We start from the raw sequence: 18,968 nt of genomic DNA on the forward strand, positions 1-18,968 counted from the left end.
TTGGGGCATGGATGTGCTGAGGGTAAGGAGGAAGGATCCAGAAGCTTCTTTAGGGCTGACAGAAATGCTAAAAGCGGCAGGAAGCTCCCAGGTGGAGAGCTGCCAGAGAGTTTTTATTCTTCCTGGGCGGAAATCAGGCAGGAGAATGACATACAGACCAAAGGTGAGAGAGTGAGAAGAGGGCTAAGCAGGTGTAACGGACCTCACCCTGAAGCACAGTGATGGTCATCTAGATCAATGATCTGGGCCGTGAGCCAGTTACTAGACATGGGAGTCAGTTAAGGAAATGCTGGATCTGTTCTACCACTACTTTGTTGTGGATATTTGACCTTGGATAAATCACTTCACCTCTTTGATCCTCAGTTTCTTTATCTGTCAAATGGGAAAGGTAACACCTACCTTACACTTTATCTTCAGAACAAGAATCAGATACGTGAAGCTCCTGGGAGGTTTGCAGTGAAAGGAAGCTATCTGTGACTGGCCATTAACTATAATTATTACTGAGGGCAAAGGAAAACTGTGTTTTATATTCCTCTCAGGTAAAAATATTCCTCTCAGTTACTACAACAGCCCAGTTGATTATAGCTTAATGTCCTAGTCTCCGAGACTATCACTCACCCTCCACAGTTCTAATGAACGCTGTCACCATGATGCTTGAAGAGCGAGCTAGATGTGGGCTTTGGAGTCAGAGAAGATGGGGTATTGAATCGTAGCTCCTCTCATTACTTAACCTTGAGCTAATTGCTTGTCCTTTCTAAGCTTCAGTTTCCTCAACTACAGAATGGAATAATAATACATTACTTGCAGGATTGTTTTGAAGATCAGATAAGATAATGTATGTAGAGCTTCTAACATAGGTAGGTGCACATTGTCTCTCATGAAAACAAACTATTGTGCTCCTCTTGAGCTCCCAAAGAAAATGGTCCCTTTGAAATAAGTATAGATTTAAAAATCCAGGGAAAGAATTCAATAAATATTGTTGGGTCCATTGAACATTGATATTAAAAGAGCAACAACAACAAAATCTCTCATTGATACTTAATCTCTTCTATACCCCAGGATCATTAACAGATGGATTGCAGAGCTAAATGTGAAAAGTAAAATAACAACATCAACAAAACACCTTTTAGAAGAAAACACAGAGGAGCATCCTTATGACACTGGAGTAGTCAAAGATTTCTTAACACAGCTTACCATAAAGGGAAAAAACATGTTGATTAATAGGGATATATTAGGATTAAAACACATGAATCAAAAGATACCATTCAAAGAGTGAAAAGACAACCCTTAGTTAGAAGCGTTAGTTAGAAAATATACTTGCAATACCTTTACCCAAAGACTATATTTATAGTACATAAATAACTCCTACACTGGCTGGATGCTGGGCTAGTCAAAGGCGTTTCATGCTGCCTGAGTTTGCCACTCCTTCCTGGGTCTCTTTAAACCAGAGTAGATGCAATTATCACAATTTATATTTTTCTTCAGAAGGTTCTCACTAAACTGTTTAATAAATGTGACTTGTCCCAGAAAAAAAAAAAAAAAAAGACCAAACAGGAAAGTAGGCAACTGATAACGATGATATGAACGGGCATGTCATAAAAGAGGATAGTCAGTAGGCTAACAAGCACGTGAAACTCCCCGTCATGAGTCATCAGGACGCACCGATTAAAACTGCGACGGGATACTTCTGCAGCAGGATGGCCGAAATAAAAATAAAAAGGATGAGAAACACTAAGTATGGGCAAGGATGTGGAACAATCAAAACTCTTCTATGCTACCTGCAAGAGAGCTCATTCGTTCAGCAAGTTTGGGAAAGTGGAATTAACTACTGAAGTATCTGTAAAGCTGAGCGATCCCATCCCTAGTAGATACCCGACAAAAATGCACACAGAAGTTCACTCGAAGACGTGTGGAAGACAGCAGCACTCTGTCACAGCCCCAACCTGAAGACTGTGCAAATGACCGCCGCAGTAGAATGGATGTCTAGAAACACAGTGGAATACTCCTGAGAATGAATGTGCCAAAACCACACAAAACAATATGAAGGAATCTCACGGAAGAATGAAAGGTGAAAAAAGCCGGATACCAAAGGGTCCACACTGCACAAAGAGAGGAAAAACTGAGCTACAGTGTGTGTAGCCATGAGAGGCAGAATTCCCTGGGAGAGAAGGCTGATGGTATCAGAAGAGGACACAGTGGGTTTCTGCACTGCTGATAACGCCCTGTTCTTTGATCTAAGCGCTGGTTACATGTGGGAATTCATTCTGTGAAAATTCATCTTGCTGTATACTTAACGATATTTTCACTTGCTCTATATCTCTAACACTTCCATAAAACATTTACCCCAAAAAATCGTCCTTTGAAACAACCAGAAAAACACTATTAAGGCAGCAATACGTTACATTTTTATATCACTTTTAAACTTTCTAAAGCTCTTCTGTTTGGTTCTCTGATTTAGATCTTCACGACTTTTCTGTGTCATAGGTTGGGTTGAGGGGTATCAAGGATTTTTAAGGATATGAAAAACTGGGCTCAGGTGACGTGACTTCCTGAAGGTCACCAGGGAGCTGTCACATCACTAAGATTACAACTCACCCGGATGTGAGTTTTGTTGGTCGATTTGGAGGGTGGAGGTGGGTAGGAGCATAGGGAAATGGTGCTAAAGAGGATAAAGAGCTACAGAAATTGTAAGAAATTAGTTCTATTTCTGACTCAATCCTCTAAGCCTCTAGATTCTTTTCTGAACAAGAAGCCACTTCTGAGCCCCAGGGAAGGAAAAAAAACCCTGAAAATCTAAAAACAACAGAAAGGGTCTGGAGATACTTATTTTCTTGCCTTAACGTCAACCAAGGGAGTCAATTCCCTACTTGCTACAAATATACAATGACAAACAGGGATGGGCATGGAGACATCCCTGGTAGCGCTGAGTTGAACAAACCCTGCATATCACTCACGGTGAAGCTCAGCTGCCGACACGCAACTCCCTGCCCCTCACCCTGATTGTGCATCCTTGGGTTGCCATGGGGTTCTTACTGCCTTCTTAACCTCCGTAAACAGAAAAGAAATGCACAAGATATTCTTAGTGAAAAGCTTCATTGCTCCATGGTTGGGAGGGTACTTCTAGGCTTCTGTGACTGACAGCAGGCTGCCCCGAGCTAGCCTAGGGTTATCTGTTGGCTTGTACCTCTTCCTCAATAGGACAATTTAGTACACACTCAGAATAGGTCCTTGCCACGACTTTGCCACCTCCTCCCAGGGTGCGTGCATGCGCACACACACATACACACACACACACACACACACACACACACATCAGTAGGTCAGGGACTGTCAAAGTAGCAATTAACTCTGGTAGGTGGAGCTGTCTGCGTGTTTAGTGTGGCAGATTTTCAGAATTCTGGAGTGGAATGATGCCTAGACAAGGCTTAGTCCACGGGAAACAGAGAGCTTATGTGACTTGCCTGAGGTCACACAAATAGTACCTGGAAAGCCAGAGGCAGAATCTTTCCCTTGAGGAAGGAAGGACCCTGCACACAGCCACAAATGTAGACCGTTCATCTTTCCCCAACCTCTCCCAAGGGGACCGGACAGCCTTTTACCTGGGTGACTGTGCATTGGGGGAAAGGAAATATTCATACTTTTCAAGGATTACTGGACACTGGCTTTGAACTGAGTATTTCTAGGAGACACAAAATGTCACTGCGGTCTACTATTCAGCATAGGTGTTTATGGGGGGGTCAGGGGATCAATGGGACCTTGGTTCAGGTTCTTCTCACGGTGGGTTATTTCCGCATTCCAGAGTGCACGCTTGAGATTAATCCATAATTGGAATACTCTGCAACTGGCAGAAACCCCTTCCTTCCCACTTCTGGCATCCCCACCAAATAACAGAACTTATATTATGGAACATTCTCTCCCTTTAACCAGCTTCCAAGAAAACAAAACAAGACGATAAGAACAACAACAAAACATGTACCTAGGCCAAAGCATGCTGCAAGGGGCATAAACCATACGATAAATCCGCTAAAACAAACTTTGTCTTGATTGACAAAGGTTCAAGAGGGCAATTTTGTATTACAAGATATTTCTTCATAAGGTCTCTGAAGAGTGCACGAACCTCTGTACTAAAATGTATCACAATGGAAAAATAAACAAATGACAAACCCACAATGTACGGCGGGTGGCCACGGATCCTTTGACACTCCTCCCATAGACAGGAGATCTCTGTTCCCCTCCCTTGAATCTGGGCAGATTCCACCACTCCTATGACCAATACAGTTAAGGCAGAAGTGATTCACTTAGTTTATGGACTCAGCAGCAGCCGCTACTTCTTGTCTCTTGGAAAACTCCCCCTTAGAGCTCTGAGGCCACTTATAAGCAGGCTGACCACCCTGCTGGAGAGACCACATGAAGAGACCCTGAAGAGAGAGAGCTGCCCAGCCGAGCCCAGCCTTTTGCTCACCTCTGCTAAGGAACCAGGTATGCGAGTGAAGCTCTCTTAGAACCTCCAGCTCAGCCCAGCTGCCACCTAAATACCAATGAGTGACTTTGCGTAACCTCATGTGGAACAGAAGAATTGCCCAGCCAATTCGGGCACAAATTTCCGACTCACAGACCGTGAGCATAATATAATGATTGGCGCTTTAAGGCCCTAAATTTGGGTCAATTTGTTAAACAGCAATAGATATTCAAACTATTATATACCACGAGCCCCCAGAGAGAACTCAGGATCTCTCTTCCTCCTTCCATTACCACCAAGCTATGTAACTGTACCAGGCAGAACTTGAAAAATGTCCTCCCTCCCCAAGATTCCAGGCTCTAACCCCCAGGACCTGTGGATGTGGTGAGATATCACTCCCAAGACTGTGTCCTGTTATTTGGCACAGTTGATGTAAAGATACTGAGATTATCTAGGTGAACCTAATTTAATTAGAGGTGTCCCTTTGAAAGCAGAGTGTTTTCTCTGGCCGTTGGCAGAAAGAGAATTCAGAGAGATCCAAAGCCTGAGAAAGACTTGCTGCACCTCTGTTCCTTTGAAGATGGAGTGGTCCATGTACCAGGACTGGAGAATAGCCTCTAGGAGCTAAGAGTGAACTCTGGCCAATGACCAGCAAGGAAAAAGTGACCTCAGTCCTATAACCATAAAGAAGTGAATTCTGCCAACAACCAGACTGAGCTTTGAAGTGGGTTCTCGACATCTTCATTTCTACTTGTGAGACATCAGCAGAAGATCCAGCTATATACCAGGCCCAGCCTCCCGACCCATGGAAACTGAACGATAATAAATGCATATTGCTTTCAGCCTCTAAATGTGTGGTAATGTGTTACAGAACAATACAAAACCAATACAGTTACTCTGGCCAAGACACACTCTGTTCTATTTTATTCTTTAATAAAATGACAGGAATCGATTAGATGATCTTTTAGGTTCCCTGACAGCCACGACATTTTATGATTTTGTAATTTTAGGCCATTTAACCTTCCTGAGCTTCAGATTCCTAAGGTAAAGCACAGGTGCAGAGGCCCAGTCCTGTGCCGGTTTTCTTTTACCTGCTAGAGCTCAAGATGTCTGTAAACGGAGGCACCCCTGTCTTATTCATCATCTACCAAGACCTCATGCATAATGCCTGGCACTTAGTAGGTGATCACTAAATATCTGCTGGATGAAGGAATGCATGGATAAATGAATGAAGATTCAGTATAAATATTAATGTACATATTCTTTGACAAGAACAAAGGGCTATGCTTATATAGGATGGCAACAAAAGAAGGGGTATTATTTCATAATGTTGGACCAGTCATTAATTTCTGTAAGCCTTAGTTTTCTCACCTGTACATGGGGAGTCTAATCCTTGTTCTAGCTCCGCCCAACCCCCAGGTTATTATAACAATCAGCCCTTTGCAAAATAAAATAATCTATGCGTAAGGTATCTGTCTTATACATAAAGTATTTGTCTTAGTAATAGTTTACTTTTTAGAATTGGGAATATATCTAAGCCAAATGAGGTCAATTTATTCCCTAATTATACCAGAGACTGAGTACCTTCCCGCTGTTATTTTGGCCGCTGCTGGTTAGCAGTCTTGCCACCTCTCAGCAGGAGTTCTACATGCTGGGATACAGAGCCATTAGCATCTGTTTAAGCAGAGGTGTTGGAAACTCAACTCGAAGAAGTCTGGCTGAAGGATGAGGATCTGTATTGTCAGGAAATCACAGCCCGTGGTAGCACACCAAACAACCCGGGTCACTGCCTCTTGACCTGGAGTAAATCGTTCTTTCCAAGGCTCTGTGATGAGGAACCCAATCCCTCAAAAAGAATTCAATGGTTCTATGGCCAAACAAGTTTTTTTAAAAAATGCATATGACCCCTTCTCTATTTAATTATTTTTTTAATTCAACATTTCCTAAACTTATTCAATCAAAGACACCACTTCCTCCCCTCCCCCCATCCCTTCACCCCTTCCCAATAGCCTATCAGTTTCCTCAAGGGAACTAACTTTTGCCTGGTTTTGACCAATTGCACATATTGTGAGATGAGAACATATTTATGGCAGTGAAGAGAGGCTTCTAATCCAAGGTTAGTTCGGTCCCCAGACCAGCCGTATCAGTTATCACCTGGGACCTGGGACCCAACCCAGATCTACATAAGGAATCAGAAACCTTGGGGTGGGGTCCAGCCATCTGTGTTCAAAAGGCCCTCCTGGTGACTGTGATGCCCGCGCCAGTTTGAGAACCACTGCCTTAACCCACAGATCTGTGGTAAAGCTCATGTCAACACAGGACATTCTCTCTACCCCAAGTTCAAAGCATCATCATCCCTCAACTTCCGTCTCAAATGGTCCCTCACTTCAGTTCAGCAAATGCTGTGTCATTCTGTGCCAGGCACTTTACCTGTTACTGCGGGGCAGGGGGGGTGGATACACTGGTGAACAAGAAAAACAGGATCCCTGCCCTCACAGAATCTGTCGTCAAGTAGGGGAAGTCTAGGATTAAACACACAATTGCAAATGTGCCAGGGGGTAGAAAAAACTTCCACTCAGGATGCAGTAAAGACATACTGTTGACAGTGCAACCTGGTCCAGTGTGTCAGGACAAGCATCACTAAGAAGTGGGGGTTTGATCTGAAATTTAAAGGATGAATAGAATAATCCAGGCAAAGAGAAAAGGGGATTCTTAGAGTCTTCCCGACAGGAATACATTTCTCTCCTTTCTTACCTTTACTGCTATTCAAATTCCATGTTTATACAATGGGAAGCATAACAGCATCTATTTTACAGGGTTGTAAGCATTCAGTGAGTAAATTATGTAAGGCATTTAAAGCTGTGCCTGGTACATAATAAATAGTCATTATACATTATTATTATCATTATTTATTATTATCATGGCGAGTTAGTAGGAATAAGAGCTGCTGTCTCAGGACAAGCTCCTGAAATTGACCTGCCTGTAAGTGACTTGGCACACAACTGACACTCTCCCTTCCATCTGATCAGAGTGACGTGTGATGCTCTTGGCACACTGAATAGTCATGGCGGGTCGGTTACCCACCTACAAAGCCCACGTGCTTTTGGTCCCTCCAAGTAACAAGCACATTTACCAAGAGTCATTTTGTTTGTTCCCAAACCTGCTTATGCCAGTTGTATTTGCTATTATGTTCCTGAGACCAAAGTATTCTAGGAATGTGTCTTCTACTTTATGAAAAGCATGTTTAGATCTCTATTTTTGTGTTTGGACAATAATCGTAAAACGCTACACAAAAGCATAAAAATGTCTAGGGTGAGAAATAATATTAGCTTATAACTTGTATTGGCTTAAACACTAAAGATGTAAGCAAATTAGCTTTAAGTATGCCATTTAACTATCGCTCTCCTTTTTTCCAAAGCGATTAAAAAATTAAACTTTTTGAAATAAAAAAGTCAAATAAATCAATGAAATGCGAGCTTTTTTCTGTGGGAACTCATTTGAATTCTGTGGGAAAATTCTATAAAGACCAGTTGATGAAAGAATTGCCATCAATTTAAATAAAGGAGAAGTACCTGGAAAAGACTGGGAGGGCGCATAAAAATCTACAAACGTTTAGGTGTTGCTTCTTAAGAGTCTGTAAACTACTGCTCCACTTTGAATAAACCAAAGTTGGAAATACTATACAATTACCGGTGTGGTTTATGCAAGAAAGCCAGGAAAACATCAAATGGAATATATTATACAAACACCCTCAAAAAAGATTTTGGCCCTACTTCAAAAGGCTGGCCAAGAAATATATATTTATATATTTTAAGTTAAAATAAATTGTGTTTATATATGTGCAGCATTGCATACATTTTAGCGTTCCTTATTTTAACTTTTTCTATTAATTGAGAAATTACTGGTTTCGAAATCTGTCTGATAAGGAAGGAGCCTGTGCTTGACTTCTTACTATGTGCTAAAAGTGGCATATATGTTCTTTTATTGATTTTCCGATGGTAGGTATCATTTTTATCTCCACCATGTCAATTGGAAAAATGAAGTTCAGATAACTTAATACTGTACCAACGTTCCATTGTTAGTAAACGGCAGTCTACACCTTGGTCTGTCAGATTCCAGGGTCTAAAGCCTTAAGTATCTGAAATTTCATCGCCTCTCTACCACGTTATTACATTTTGTTGGGCTCATGAATTATTTTCTCCAGTGGAAAGATCTGTGTCTTAGAAGCAGAAATAGTGTCTTCATCAAAAATCTAGCATCTACTACAACTGTGCTTTTGATTATATTAACATTGCATCTGTGCATTTCTTTATAAGTTATGAAGGGTTTTCACATACAGTATCCAAATTGACTGAGACATCAACTCCATAGGGTAGCTTTTCTTATTATCCTGATCATACAGATGAGGAAACACAGGGCTCAGGTAGGTTTCACGATTTTTTGAGGTCACACATCTAATAAGTGGGAGAGCAGGGACTGTCAGCCTAATAAACTGACACTGACTTCAGCTCAATAAAAGATAAGAAGTCACACCCCTCTGCCCCCCAGCAGGAGTCTGTGGAGATTAAATCCAGAGGCAAGTAAGTCTAGGGTTCAGAGAGAAGAATCAAAATCAGTGTGGATACTGAAGGTTCTCATAATAGAGATAACGATTATCCTGGTAGCTGGACTCTTTCCATAGACACCAATTAAACGCTGTCTGGAGCAGGAAGTTTGTAAAAAGCTGACATGGGCTCAGAAGCTATGGCCCCACGATTGAAGCCTGAGGTGGATGCCCCCAAGAGATCTTCATCTGAACAATGCATAAGTACATTGTGCCTGGCTAAAGCCCGGGTGCTGGGTCAAGTCCACGTGAACATGAGAAGTACAAAGAAACCGAAGACCAGGAGTCATTGGAAAAATGCCAATAGTGATACTGCCTGCCCTCAAGTTAAAGTTCCATGAATCTCCTTTGTCTTACAATACTATAACCTCTACAAAAATCGGGACAGGGTGTGGGGGAAAATATCAAAGCACCTAGTTGGGGCTAGGAATTTCTTTTCATCTCACTGAATTTAGTAAACTCTTGGAAGTGTCTATTTTTGTCCTTTTTTTTTTCCACTAGGGCGTATTTCCCAAAGTAGTGGACTTAACAACAGATCCCTGCAGAATTTGGATGCAGGTCAATTAAAGACAATCTCAATTTGCAGTTTCCATTTTACTGCCTGGACTGTCACAGTCAGAGGGCCTGAATTTTAATCACGCTCTGCTCACACATTCCCAGAGTGACCTTGAACACGTCACAACTCCCTTTGGCCTTAGTTCCTTCCTTTGTAAATGAAGAAGACAATTTAAACCACATACAATGTATGTGAAAAATCTGTAGATTATTCGTATGGCAATGCATACAATTTTAAAATATTGTGTCAACATGTTTTGGGGACCCCAAGTAGAAAATAATTTATTTGCCCATTCATTGAGCACATTTTAAAAAATGTGTGCCAATTACCATGCTAGGAAGTTATACTGTTAAAGTGATAAAAAACATGGGTCCAGATGCGTACATGGGGCTGACGGTCTCACAGGAGAGACAGGTGTTAATAACTGGGTAAACAAAGGTACGGTGGTAAACTGAGATTTGGCCTTCATTTGGGAAGTCAGATCACTAGGAAAACATATTAAACAAGTCCTGATACAGCCTTTCAATGCAAGGAGCACAGGCTTTTGAGCTGAGATCTGAAAGATGCATAGATACTATTGCAGATAAGGAAGAAGGAAGAAAGCTTCAGGGAAGAGCCTGTGTGAAGCCTGTGGGGTGGGAGGAGTGTGCACACCAGGTGAATTGAAAGATTAGTGAGTTGGCTGAGCGAGCCAAGAAGAGGTGTGAAACACAGAGTAAGAGGCAGGCAGAGGCCAGATCAAGACAGACCTGTAGGTCATCTTAAGAGTGCGCCCATTCTCCTAAGAGCAGAGGTTAGTCACCAAAGGCTGTCGAGATCAAATTTGCTTCTTAAGTAATAATTCTGACGGCTTCCTGGAACATAGATTAGAAAGTGATTTGAGTAGATTTTGGGAGGCTTAGCTAAAAGGCTACTGTCATTTGGGGCAAAAGATCTGAGTTTGAACTGTAGGCTACTCATGAAAATTAACTAGCATCATCAGAAAGCGATATGGTTCGAAGGTTCAATTACCATTCTTGTATCAATATTTTGGAGTTGAACAGTTAATCTGTCACTCTCTGTGAGTGATATTTCTCCTAGGAGTTGGGAAAGACCTCAGAGATAACTGAGCCCAGTTGTTTTCAAATTGTTTTAGCAAACATTTAAAAATCACCTTATTTTCCCAAATGAGTTTTAACGCAGAATTCTCATAAAGAAAACGGCTAAAGAGCTGCCCTGGTTAAAGGTGAGGTGCACCTGTTCTCTGCTCAGCCTGTACCCGCCCCTGCAAGGCTCCTTCTTAGCACCCAGCGTCCTCATTCTGGAATATATGCTACAGACCCAGTGTGGACTTAGTCGGGCTCACAACAGGGCCCAGCCAGGGGGACTTGAACTCTGGTTCAAACGAGTGTCCTTCTCAAAAGCACATCCTGAGGCTAGATAATGATGCTTTGAAGACAAAGACCCCTTCGCTTGTATCTTTAAGTGTCTTACAGTGTCTGGCATAGGACAGGAGACCGGGTAGTCAGTAAGCATTTATGGAATTGCAAAGAAGCCAGCAGAGTTCACTGCTCAAGCTGATTTTGTGCTTCTTTTCTTTTTTCTCTCCCTCTCTCCCTTCCTCTTTTCTTTCCTCCCTCCCTCCTTGCTTCCTGGCCTCCTTTGCAATGAGAGGTGATTTCTATCACATTGCAGTTTGTAGTTTAGGCAGGTAATCTGAACACCCTGGATCATTCTGCCTCAGGGGCAGGCAGAATAGCATAGATGCTAAGGGAAAGGACTCTGCCAGGGTTTGAATCCTGCCTCTTATTTGATGTATAATCTTCAGCGAGTCAATTAACATCTCTGGATCTTAAACTTCCCCATTCATAACATGGGATGAGTTGATGCTGCCAGGTGAGTTGTCATGACGATTAAATGAAGTGAAAGTGTGTAGGACAGTGCGCGGGGCAAGAGAAATGCCTTAGAGTGTTACCTTGAACCGAAACTCAGCCCCATTCTCTTCCTGATGAATTTAATTCCAAGTTCACCCTGCTTGCAGAGCCCCCTTTCCCAGAGCACTCAGAGTTTACACAGTGCTGGCAGACATACCATCTCAGGTGAGCCAGACAGAGACCCTCTGAGGCGGGAAGAAGAAATTATCCTGCCTGTCTCGCAGATGAGAAAACCAAGGCTCAGAAAGTCTAGTAATAGTGACCAAACTCAAAGTCCACTTCCCAGTGTTTCCGCCTTTTTAACTGCAAAACATAAGGACATCCTGGTAGCGAAACAATCCACAGGAAACTTCCCTGTGGGTCCCGCCTTTCCTCGACCTAACTGAAGTACTGTGGTCTGACTCTAGGGCCAGCTCCCGCACAAGCTAAAAGAAATCCACCACAGTATCCCTGGGACCCCCGAAATTACCTAATACGTGATGGAAACCCAATCTGGTTGGGTGTTGCGTTCCCCATTGGCAGGTGTGGTCTGGAATTAATCCTGCTACCATCACCCCAACAAGCACTGACCCTTGGGGGTGGGATGGGTCTTATTTATCTTAATGCTTCCAGAGCCCCACACGGAGTAAGTTCTCAGGAACTCCTTGCTAAGTTGACCTGCACTGAACCTGACCTCTTCTCTGTACTTCCAGGGGCTGTGTCTGATGTGTCTGCCTCGGCTCCAGAGCTGATTCAGGGTTCTACAACTGGTGCCATTTCTTGAATCTCAGCACACTACATTAGGGTCTATAAAACTCTACTCCTGGTCTGTCATCACCCACATGACCTTGAGGGGCTCACCCTGCCTGTGACATCATTCTACACTCAAACCAAGGCGCCCCAACCCAGCGCAGCCGCCTCTCCTGCTTCTGCTCGCCTCCTAGAGCCTGCACAGACCGCCACACCCACCCATGGAGTCAGCAAGACCCTTCCAATCCTGCTGCTCATCTACCCTGTGACCTTGGACAAGTTAATTTAATTCCGTCTCTGCCTCGTCAGTTTCCTTACCTATAAAACAAATCCAATCGCATCCGCTTCATAGAGATAATGTGAAGATTAGATGAAAAAAGTATACGTCATCATTATCAACACTCAGACTCACTGACTATTACTGTGGGCTAAGCAATCTGTATGCAAAATCAGTGCCTGGTAAAAATAAGAAAAATAGCTTAACGTGTATTGAGTGTTTTCTGTGTGCCAGGCCCTGTTCTAAACAGTTTATGTGCGTTCAAGCATTTAATCCTCAGAACAACCTTATGAGACTGGCACTGTTATTAGCCTCATTTTATAGATGAGAAAATTGAGGCTCAAAGGTGGTAGTAACTTCCCCAGGGTTACAAGGTGAGCAGGCAATAAATCTAGGATTTGAACCCAGGCAGTCCGACTCCAGAATCTTTATACGTAGCCAGCTCTATTGCCTATTATAATAGCTGCTCAGTTAAGTGTGTGTTATTGCTCTGTGATTGTGATTATTATTATCATTCATCTTATTTGCCCTACATATAGGATAGTCACCTCTACCTCCAATTATACTCAATTTATCCTGTGGTGCTTAAACTCCAAAAAGATTCCCTCTGCCCCCAGTGACCCACAACCCCCAGCATTCACCTGCTTGAATCTGGGCTGGGCTTTTGGCCAATAGAATATGGTGGAAGTGATACTCTCTGACTTCCAAAGCTAAGCTGTAAGAAGCCTTACCGTTTCCTCTTAGTCTCAGGAGGCTGCCGTGTTTCAAGAAGCCCAGGCCACTTGGAGAGGCTACGTTTAGAGCCAGCATCCTGCCAGCCCTGGGAGTGAGCCATCTTGGATGTCCAGTCAAGGCCCCCTGTGACCCCAGCCCCAGCCAACCTGAGGGAGCCCCAGCTGTGCCCAGTCAGTCTACAGAATCCTGAGAGTGGATAATAAGTGTTGTTTTGAGCCCAGAAATCTTGGGTGAATTGTTTGGCAACAGCTGATAAGCAGAACCCCCCTTTTGCCGTCCAGCTCAATATTAACGTTCCAGTATGCCTTCAAACCAATTTTCTATATTTGACTTCTCACTAGATTTTACAGGTAAACACGTCTTTGAAGTAACAATAAAATAATATTTATTACCCTTGGGTACATTATTAAACTGTCTGTGCCTCAGTTCCCTTATCCGTAGAGTAGAAATACTAAGATAGTAAGAGTACCTAGTCTGTAACGCTGCAGTGAGGGGGAAGTGAGTTAATTCATATGAGACGCTCAGAACAGTGCCTGATCTTTAGAATCCATATACAGGTGTCCCCTGCTTTTCAAAAGTCTGCTTTATGCCACTTCGCTTTTACAAAAGACCTTAAAAAAGACATGTTTTCACTAACCTAAAGAAATCCAAAGATTTTAGCTTTTATGAAAAAAGGTAATTGCTGCTTTGCTTTACGGCGTTTCAGCTTATGAAACGTTTCACAGAAAAGCTCTATTTTCGGATAGTGGGGGAAACCCGCACTGAGTGACAACTCTCTATTAACCGAGTCAGGCTTTTTGAATTTTAAAATCTTAATCCTCATCCTTAATCTGAAGGCTAGCGTAATTATCCCACGTTGCAAATGAGGTACATAAAGCCCTGTGGCTATAGTAAACGGAGCCAGGATCTGGATCCAGTCCGTGTGCTGCTGAAGACCCGGGCTCTTTCCCTCTCCCACCCCCGCCCAACAATGCCACCCTTCTTGACACAAGTGATGGCATCTGCTTGGTGGACTCAGCCCCCGTGGAGCCCAGGACACAGACAAACCGCAGCAGAGCAAGTGGTTCATTTGCAAATTCCAGCTCAGCTCAGGTGGCCCAAGGTCCCCAGTGTTAGCACCTCTGTCTGACGCTGCTCCGCGGCAGGGAGGTGCCCTGCCTGCTGGTGTGAGAAACGCTCATTAAAGCCTCTGGTTCAGATGGCAGGAAGCAGCCCACAGCCAGCAAGGAGGTTCAGTTCTCCTGGGAAGGCTCCGGACGAATCAGCACCGCTGCATTTCTATGTCCCCTGCCCACCCCAGTATCCAATACATACTAACTGAATGTAATTGAGTGACATGCCAAAGTGGAATTCCAGGCACCCTCTCCAGGTGAGTGAAGGAGGGATGTAATGATTAGGGCAAGTTTTCTTATCTCAGGAGGAGAGATGACAACACTGCGAGTTCTTTCTTTGCAGGTCCCAGCGGTGGCAGGGTATTTCTAGCTGTCTGTGCCTTGCAGAGGAAGAGCAAATTACAGATGTGGACAGGTTTTGCACTCAGAATAGCGAGGCGACCTGCGTCCACAGCTTGCTAAGGTTAGGGTGCAATCTCATCCAACCCCCGACTCTGTTCCGCGTTCTTCCCGTTACCCGATTTTGTCCCTCCTTCCTCCCTTCTAAGGCCTGTCCAGCTCCTCTCTCCTCTGGAGCCCTCCTGAGCCTTCCCTAGACCCAGTGTGCTCAACGGTGCTCTATACTCTGTGCCCTGGGCACTCTGCTCACCTTTAATCAATGTGTCTTCCCCGTGTCTTTGGGCTTCTGGACTTTCCACTTCATTCTCTGGAGTGACAACCAGCAACGCTGACAGGTGCTTTTGTTTAAAGTCTGGTAATGGTTAAGTGTGAACTCTTTTGCCCAGGTGCACAGCCGGTGTGGCCAGCCTGGGGATGCACCATTTCTCCACTTAGGGATCTGATCAAAAGCCACCTCTTGTGGTGTCTAGGCTCAATTATATCCCCCCAAAATCCATACAGTCAAGTCGTCACCCACAGTATCTCCGAATGTGACTCTATTTGGAGATAAGGTCTTTAAAGAGGTAATAAAGTTAAAATGAGGTCACTGAGGTGAGCCCTATCCCAATAGGACTGGTGTCCTTATAAGAAAGGAGGATTAGGACACAGATACACAGAAAGAAAAGACCCTGTGAAGACACAGAGAGAAGATGTCCAGCTACAAGCCAAGGAGAGAGGCCTCAGGAATAACCAATACCTCAGTCTCAGACTTCCAGGCACCAGAACTGGGAAAAAATGCATTTCTGTTGTTTAAACCACTCAGTCAGTGGTAGTTAGCTATGGCGGCCCTAGCAAGCTAATATAGGTGGGGAGTTCTTCCCAACTGCCAACAGATCTCCTCCCCACTCCTCCTTTAAGAGACATCTTTCACGGCACTGTTACTGTGTTCACTTCCGAATCTCCCCCAGTGCCTGACGCAGGTCACTTGACTGATGCTCAGTGGGTCTACATGGAATCCACTTCAGACCCTCACTCATGGTGGCAGTTTGGGCAATGGTCACAGATGACAAGGGAGCTATTTTGTGACTGGGCCCCTTTCCTAGTCCCTGGTTCTGCAGCATTTCAACAAGTAAGCCACTGCCGGCCGAAATTCCATTTGTTTCACAAGGATCACAAGCTAGATGAAAAGAAAGCAGCTCCAAGTTGGGGGGAATGGGGAGAACAGAGATGAGCATGGACGAGTGCAAAAGGAGGAGGTTTTATTATGGGAAACAGAAGAAAATCTGCTGACTAATGTGTGGGTTTTAGGTTAATGGGAACTTAAAATAAGGGGCCCTCCATATTGGCTGTTGTAATCAGCAAAGACTTCCTGAAGGAGGCAGCATTTGATCTGAGTCTAGAAAATCGAGAGGAAAATGAGGGCTTGGGTGAGGGTGGCTGGTATAGAGGAGGACTTTTTTTTAAAGAGTTTGGTGCTTTTTAAATTTTGAGTGCATGTAGAGCAGGGCGATTAAGAACACAGTACTTAGAGTCAAAGAGTCGGGGTATCTTGTCTCTTGTTCTTATATCAGCATCGTTGACTTCTGGGGCCAGATCACTGTTTGTTGTGGGGACTGCAGTAGCACTCACATGTGTTATGACACTCAGAAATGTCTTCAGACCTTTCTAAATGTTCCCTGGAGACAAAGCCACCTCCATTGAGAACTACTGACTTACACTGCTGTTTTGGACCAATTCCTTGCCCTCTCTGAGCTTCAGTTTTCTAACCTGTACAATGCGGGTAGCAATTGTGGATAAAATATGTGGCTGACACAGAATCTGTTAAGTGAAGGTGACTTAGCCTCAGTCTTTTTAAGAGTGGATCTATTTTCATTGAATAAAGTTGAGTGTGGAATCCCCAAACATGAAACAGATGAAAGCATCAGCGCTCTGGCAGAGCAGGGTGGACAGACCCAAGCCTGCTTTCCTGCTCTTCCATGATGCCTTCATGGAAACCCTGGAGACACAAATACAGAAAACCCCCAGATGTAGCTCATGAATGCCCTGGGAGAGTGGAGTCCGAGAGACTTGGATTTGAATTCTCGCTCCTTCTCTGTGGGTCCCTGAGAAAGTTGATAAACCCTAGGTGCTATGAGGGCATGAGCCCTGTCTGGCTCGTTCACCCCTGTGCTCTCCATCATTCTTCAGAATACCTGGTACATCACGAGCAGGGCTGGGACTAGGGTGAGGCCAGGGAGGCAGGTAGGCATTTGAGGAGGCGCTTCCTCTCAGGTGAGGACCCTGTCCTCGCATGACCGGGGGAGGGAGTGCTTCCTTCATGGTAGGTGCCTCCTTTGCTTCACTCTACTCCAGCCCCTGAGCAAAGGCCCTCCGTCAATAAATTGTTTGATTCATCAGTTAACCCAGTTTCTTCACCATTAAGATGGGGATGCTAAAATCTGCTTTGCCAAGTAATTTTCAAGTTAGGTAATACATTTAAGCAACCAGAAAAATGTCACATAGCAGTCAGGGCTACTGCTAATTTCCTTCACCTGTCAGATGGATCAGACAGACTATAGCGGCTGAAAGTTCAGGGTATTTTCAGGAAACAGAAATCCAGTGCAGCCAGAGCCAGTAGGGGAGAAGCCAGAGACAATCGAGAAAACTGTGGGTCAGGACCATGCAAGGCCACAAGCTCCAGATACAACTTCTGTAGTACGTGTGCCCCTGCCCCAGGTCTGAGCCTGGTGCTGGGCCAGCACTTACCTCTCTCGAGGCAGCTGGTGGTTGGGATTGTGGCGGCAGCGGACGCTGAGGCCGAAGAGCTTGCGGGCAGTGCGCTGGATCTTCTGCCTCTGGGCCTCCGTGGCGCTCTGCAGGAGCTTGTAGCGGTTCTGCAGGTCCCAGTCGTTGCCCCAGTGCTGATGGATGCTCCCAATGGTCAGGAAGTGGTTGCTAGGGAGACGCTTCATGAACGATTTAAACTCATCTAGCAAGAGACAAAGGCCAAGAAGGCGGGCTGAGCATGACACAGCCCCCATCTGAGGCGCAAGTGCTTAGCCCCATCCACAAGCAAAGCAGGCGCACAATAAAGCCGACTTGTCGGTGGCCTACAAACACGGAACTAGCCTGCTCCACTCCTAGCACGCAGTGAAGAGGCCACTGTGTTTTCATGGACGGGTCTTTTACTTTGCTACCGCAGGAGTGAACCTGCATCCCGCATCCTTGCTTCAGACAGGGCTGCCCGAACTTCTGTCATTTGAACGCCAACTTTATGACATTCACTTGTACTTATATTTACTTGTACTTATCTTTGAATCAATTAAATTTTTATCCAATCCAAGTAGAGAATCACTATCAGATGCCCTCGGTAGAACGGGAGCTATAAAAATAAAGCTGTAAAAATAAATATAATGAAAATGATATTAATAAATTCTAGCCAAATGCTGTGGCCTGCTAAATGACTGAACCCCTGTGCCTGCTCTCACTTTGAAATTTAGGGAAGGAGCAGGTGATAGATGTGAAAGGATATTAGCAGCAACTGAGACATTCTCTTTGATGTAATCTTCAGGATCGACAGAGAACTGACATCGATCACCCTCCCCGCTGTGTGCCGCATTCTCACTGGAAGCTGCATGTGTGGACCACCTCACATCAAGTCACGTTTTGGGAGACTCCAGATGGGGACGAACTCTCGGGTCTCCTGGGTGAAGATTTCAGTTTGTGATGCTGAGTTTCAGTGTGTCAGTGTGTGCTACAAGGTGACACAGCCTTAGAAGAAATGATCTAGGTCAGCTTTCTTGTTCTACATTTGGAGAAACTGAAGCCTCGAGTGGGAATATCGTTTTCTGAAGGTAGAACAGTCCATGAGTAACAAGAGACAGGACTAAAACCTGAGCTGTTGTTTTCTGATCTAATACCTCCTACTCAATCCCCCACTCAACTATTGGGAAAGTTAAAAAATTAAGGGGTTGATCATTTTGCAGGAAAAACAGGCTAAATGGTTGGGATATCTATCATCTATCTGTCATCTATCTATCTAGCTATCTAGCTATCTAGCTATCTAGCTATCATCTGTCTACAGATATCTGAAGCTTGATACTTTCCATAAAACCTACAAGGAAATTTCAGGTATATTAGGCATTCTTTTTTTTCTAAAAAATGCCTTCTAAGCTCTCGATAAGCACCAGGGTCAGTCTTAAACATCTACAATATATAAGTGATTTT

The 18,968-nt window shown here is 44.1% G+C and overlaps 1 protein-coding gene across 1 annotated transcript in view; it reads right to left on the bottom strand.

Annotated features, from left to right (window-relative positions):
* Positions 1 to 18,968, bottom strand: part of BRINP1 (BMP/retinoic acid inducible neural specific 1) — a 180,068-nt gene that overhangs the window by 7,516 nt on the left and 153,584 nt on the right. The window contains exon 7 of the mRNA XM_065879019.1: positions 17,508 to 17,730. Within this exon, the coding sequence (XP_065735091.1) occupies positions 17,508 to 17,730 (223 nt within the window). The remainder of the gene's footprint in view (positions 1 to 17,507; positions 17,731 to 18,968) is intronic.

This window comes from Phocoena phocoena, chromosome 6 (assembly GCF_963924675.1).
Source record: "Phocoena phocoena chromosome 6, mPhoPho1.1, whole genome shotgun sequence".
Lineage (NCBI taxonomy): Eukaryota > Metazoa > Chordata > Mammalia > Artiodactyla > Phocoenidae > Phocoena > Phocoena phocoena.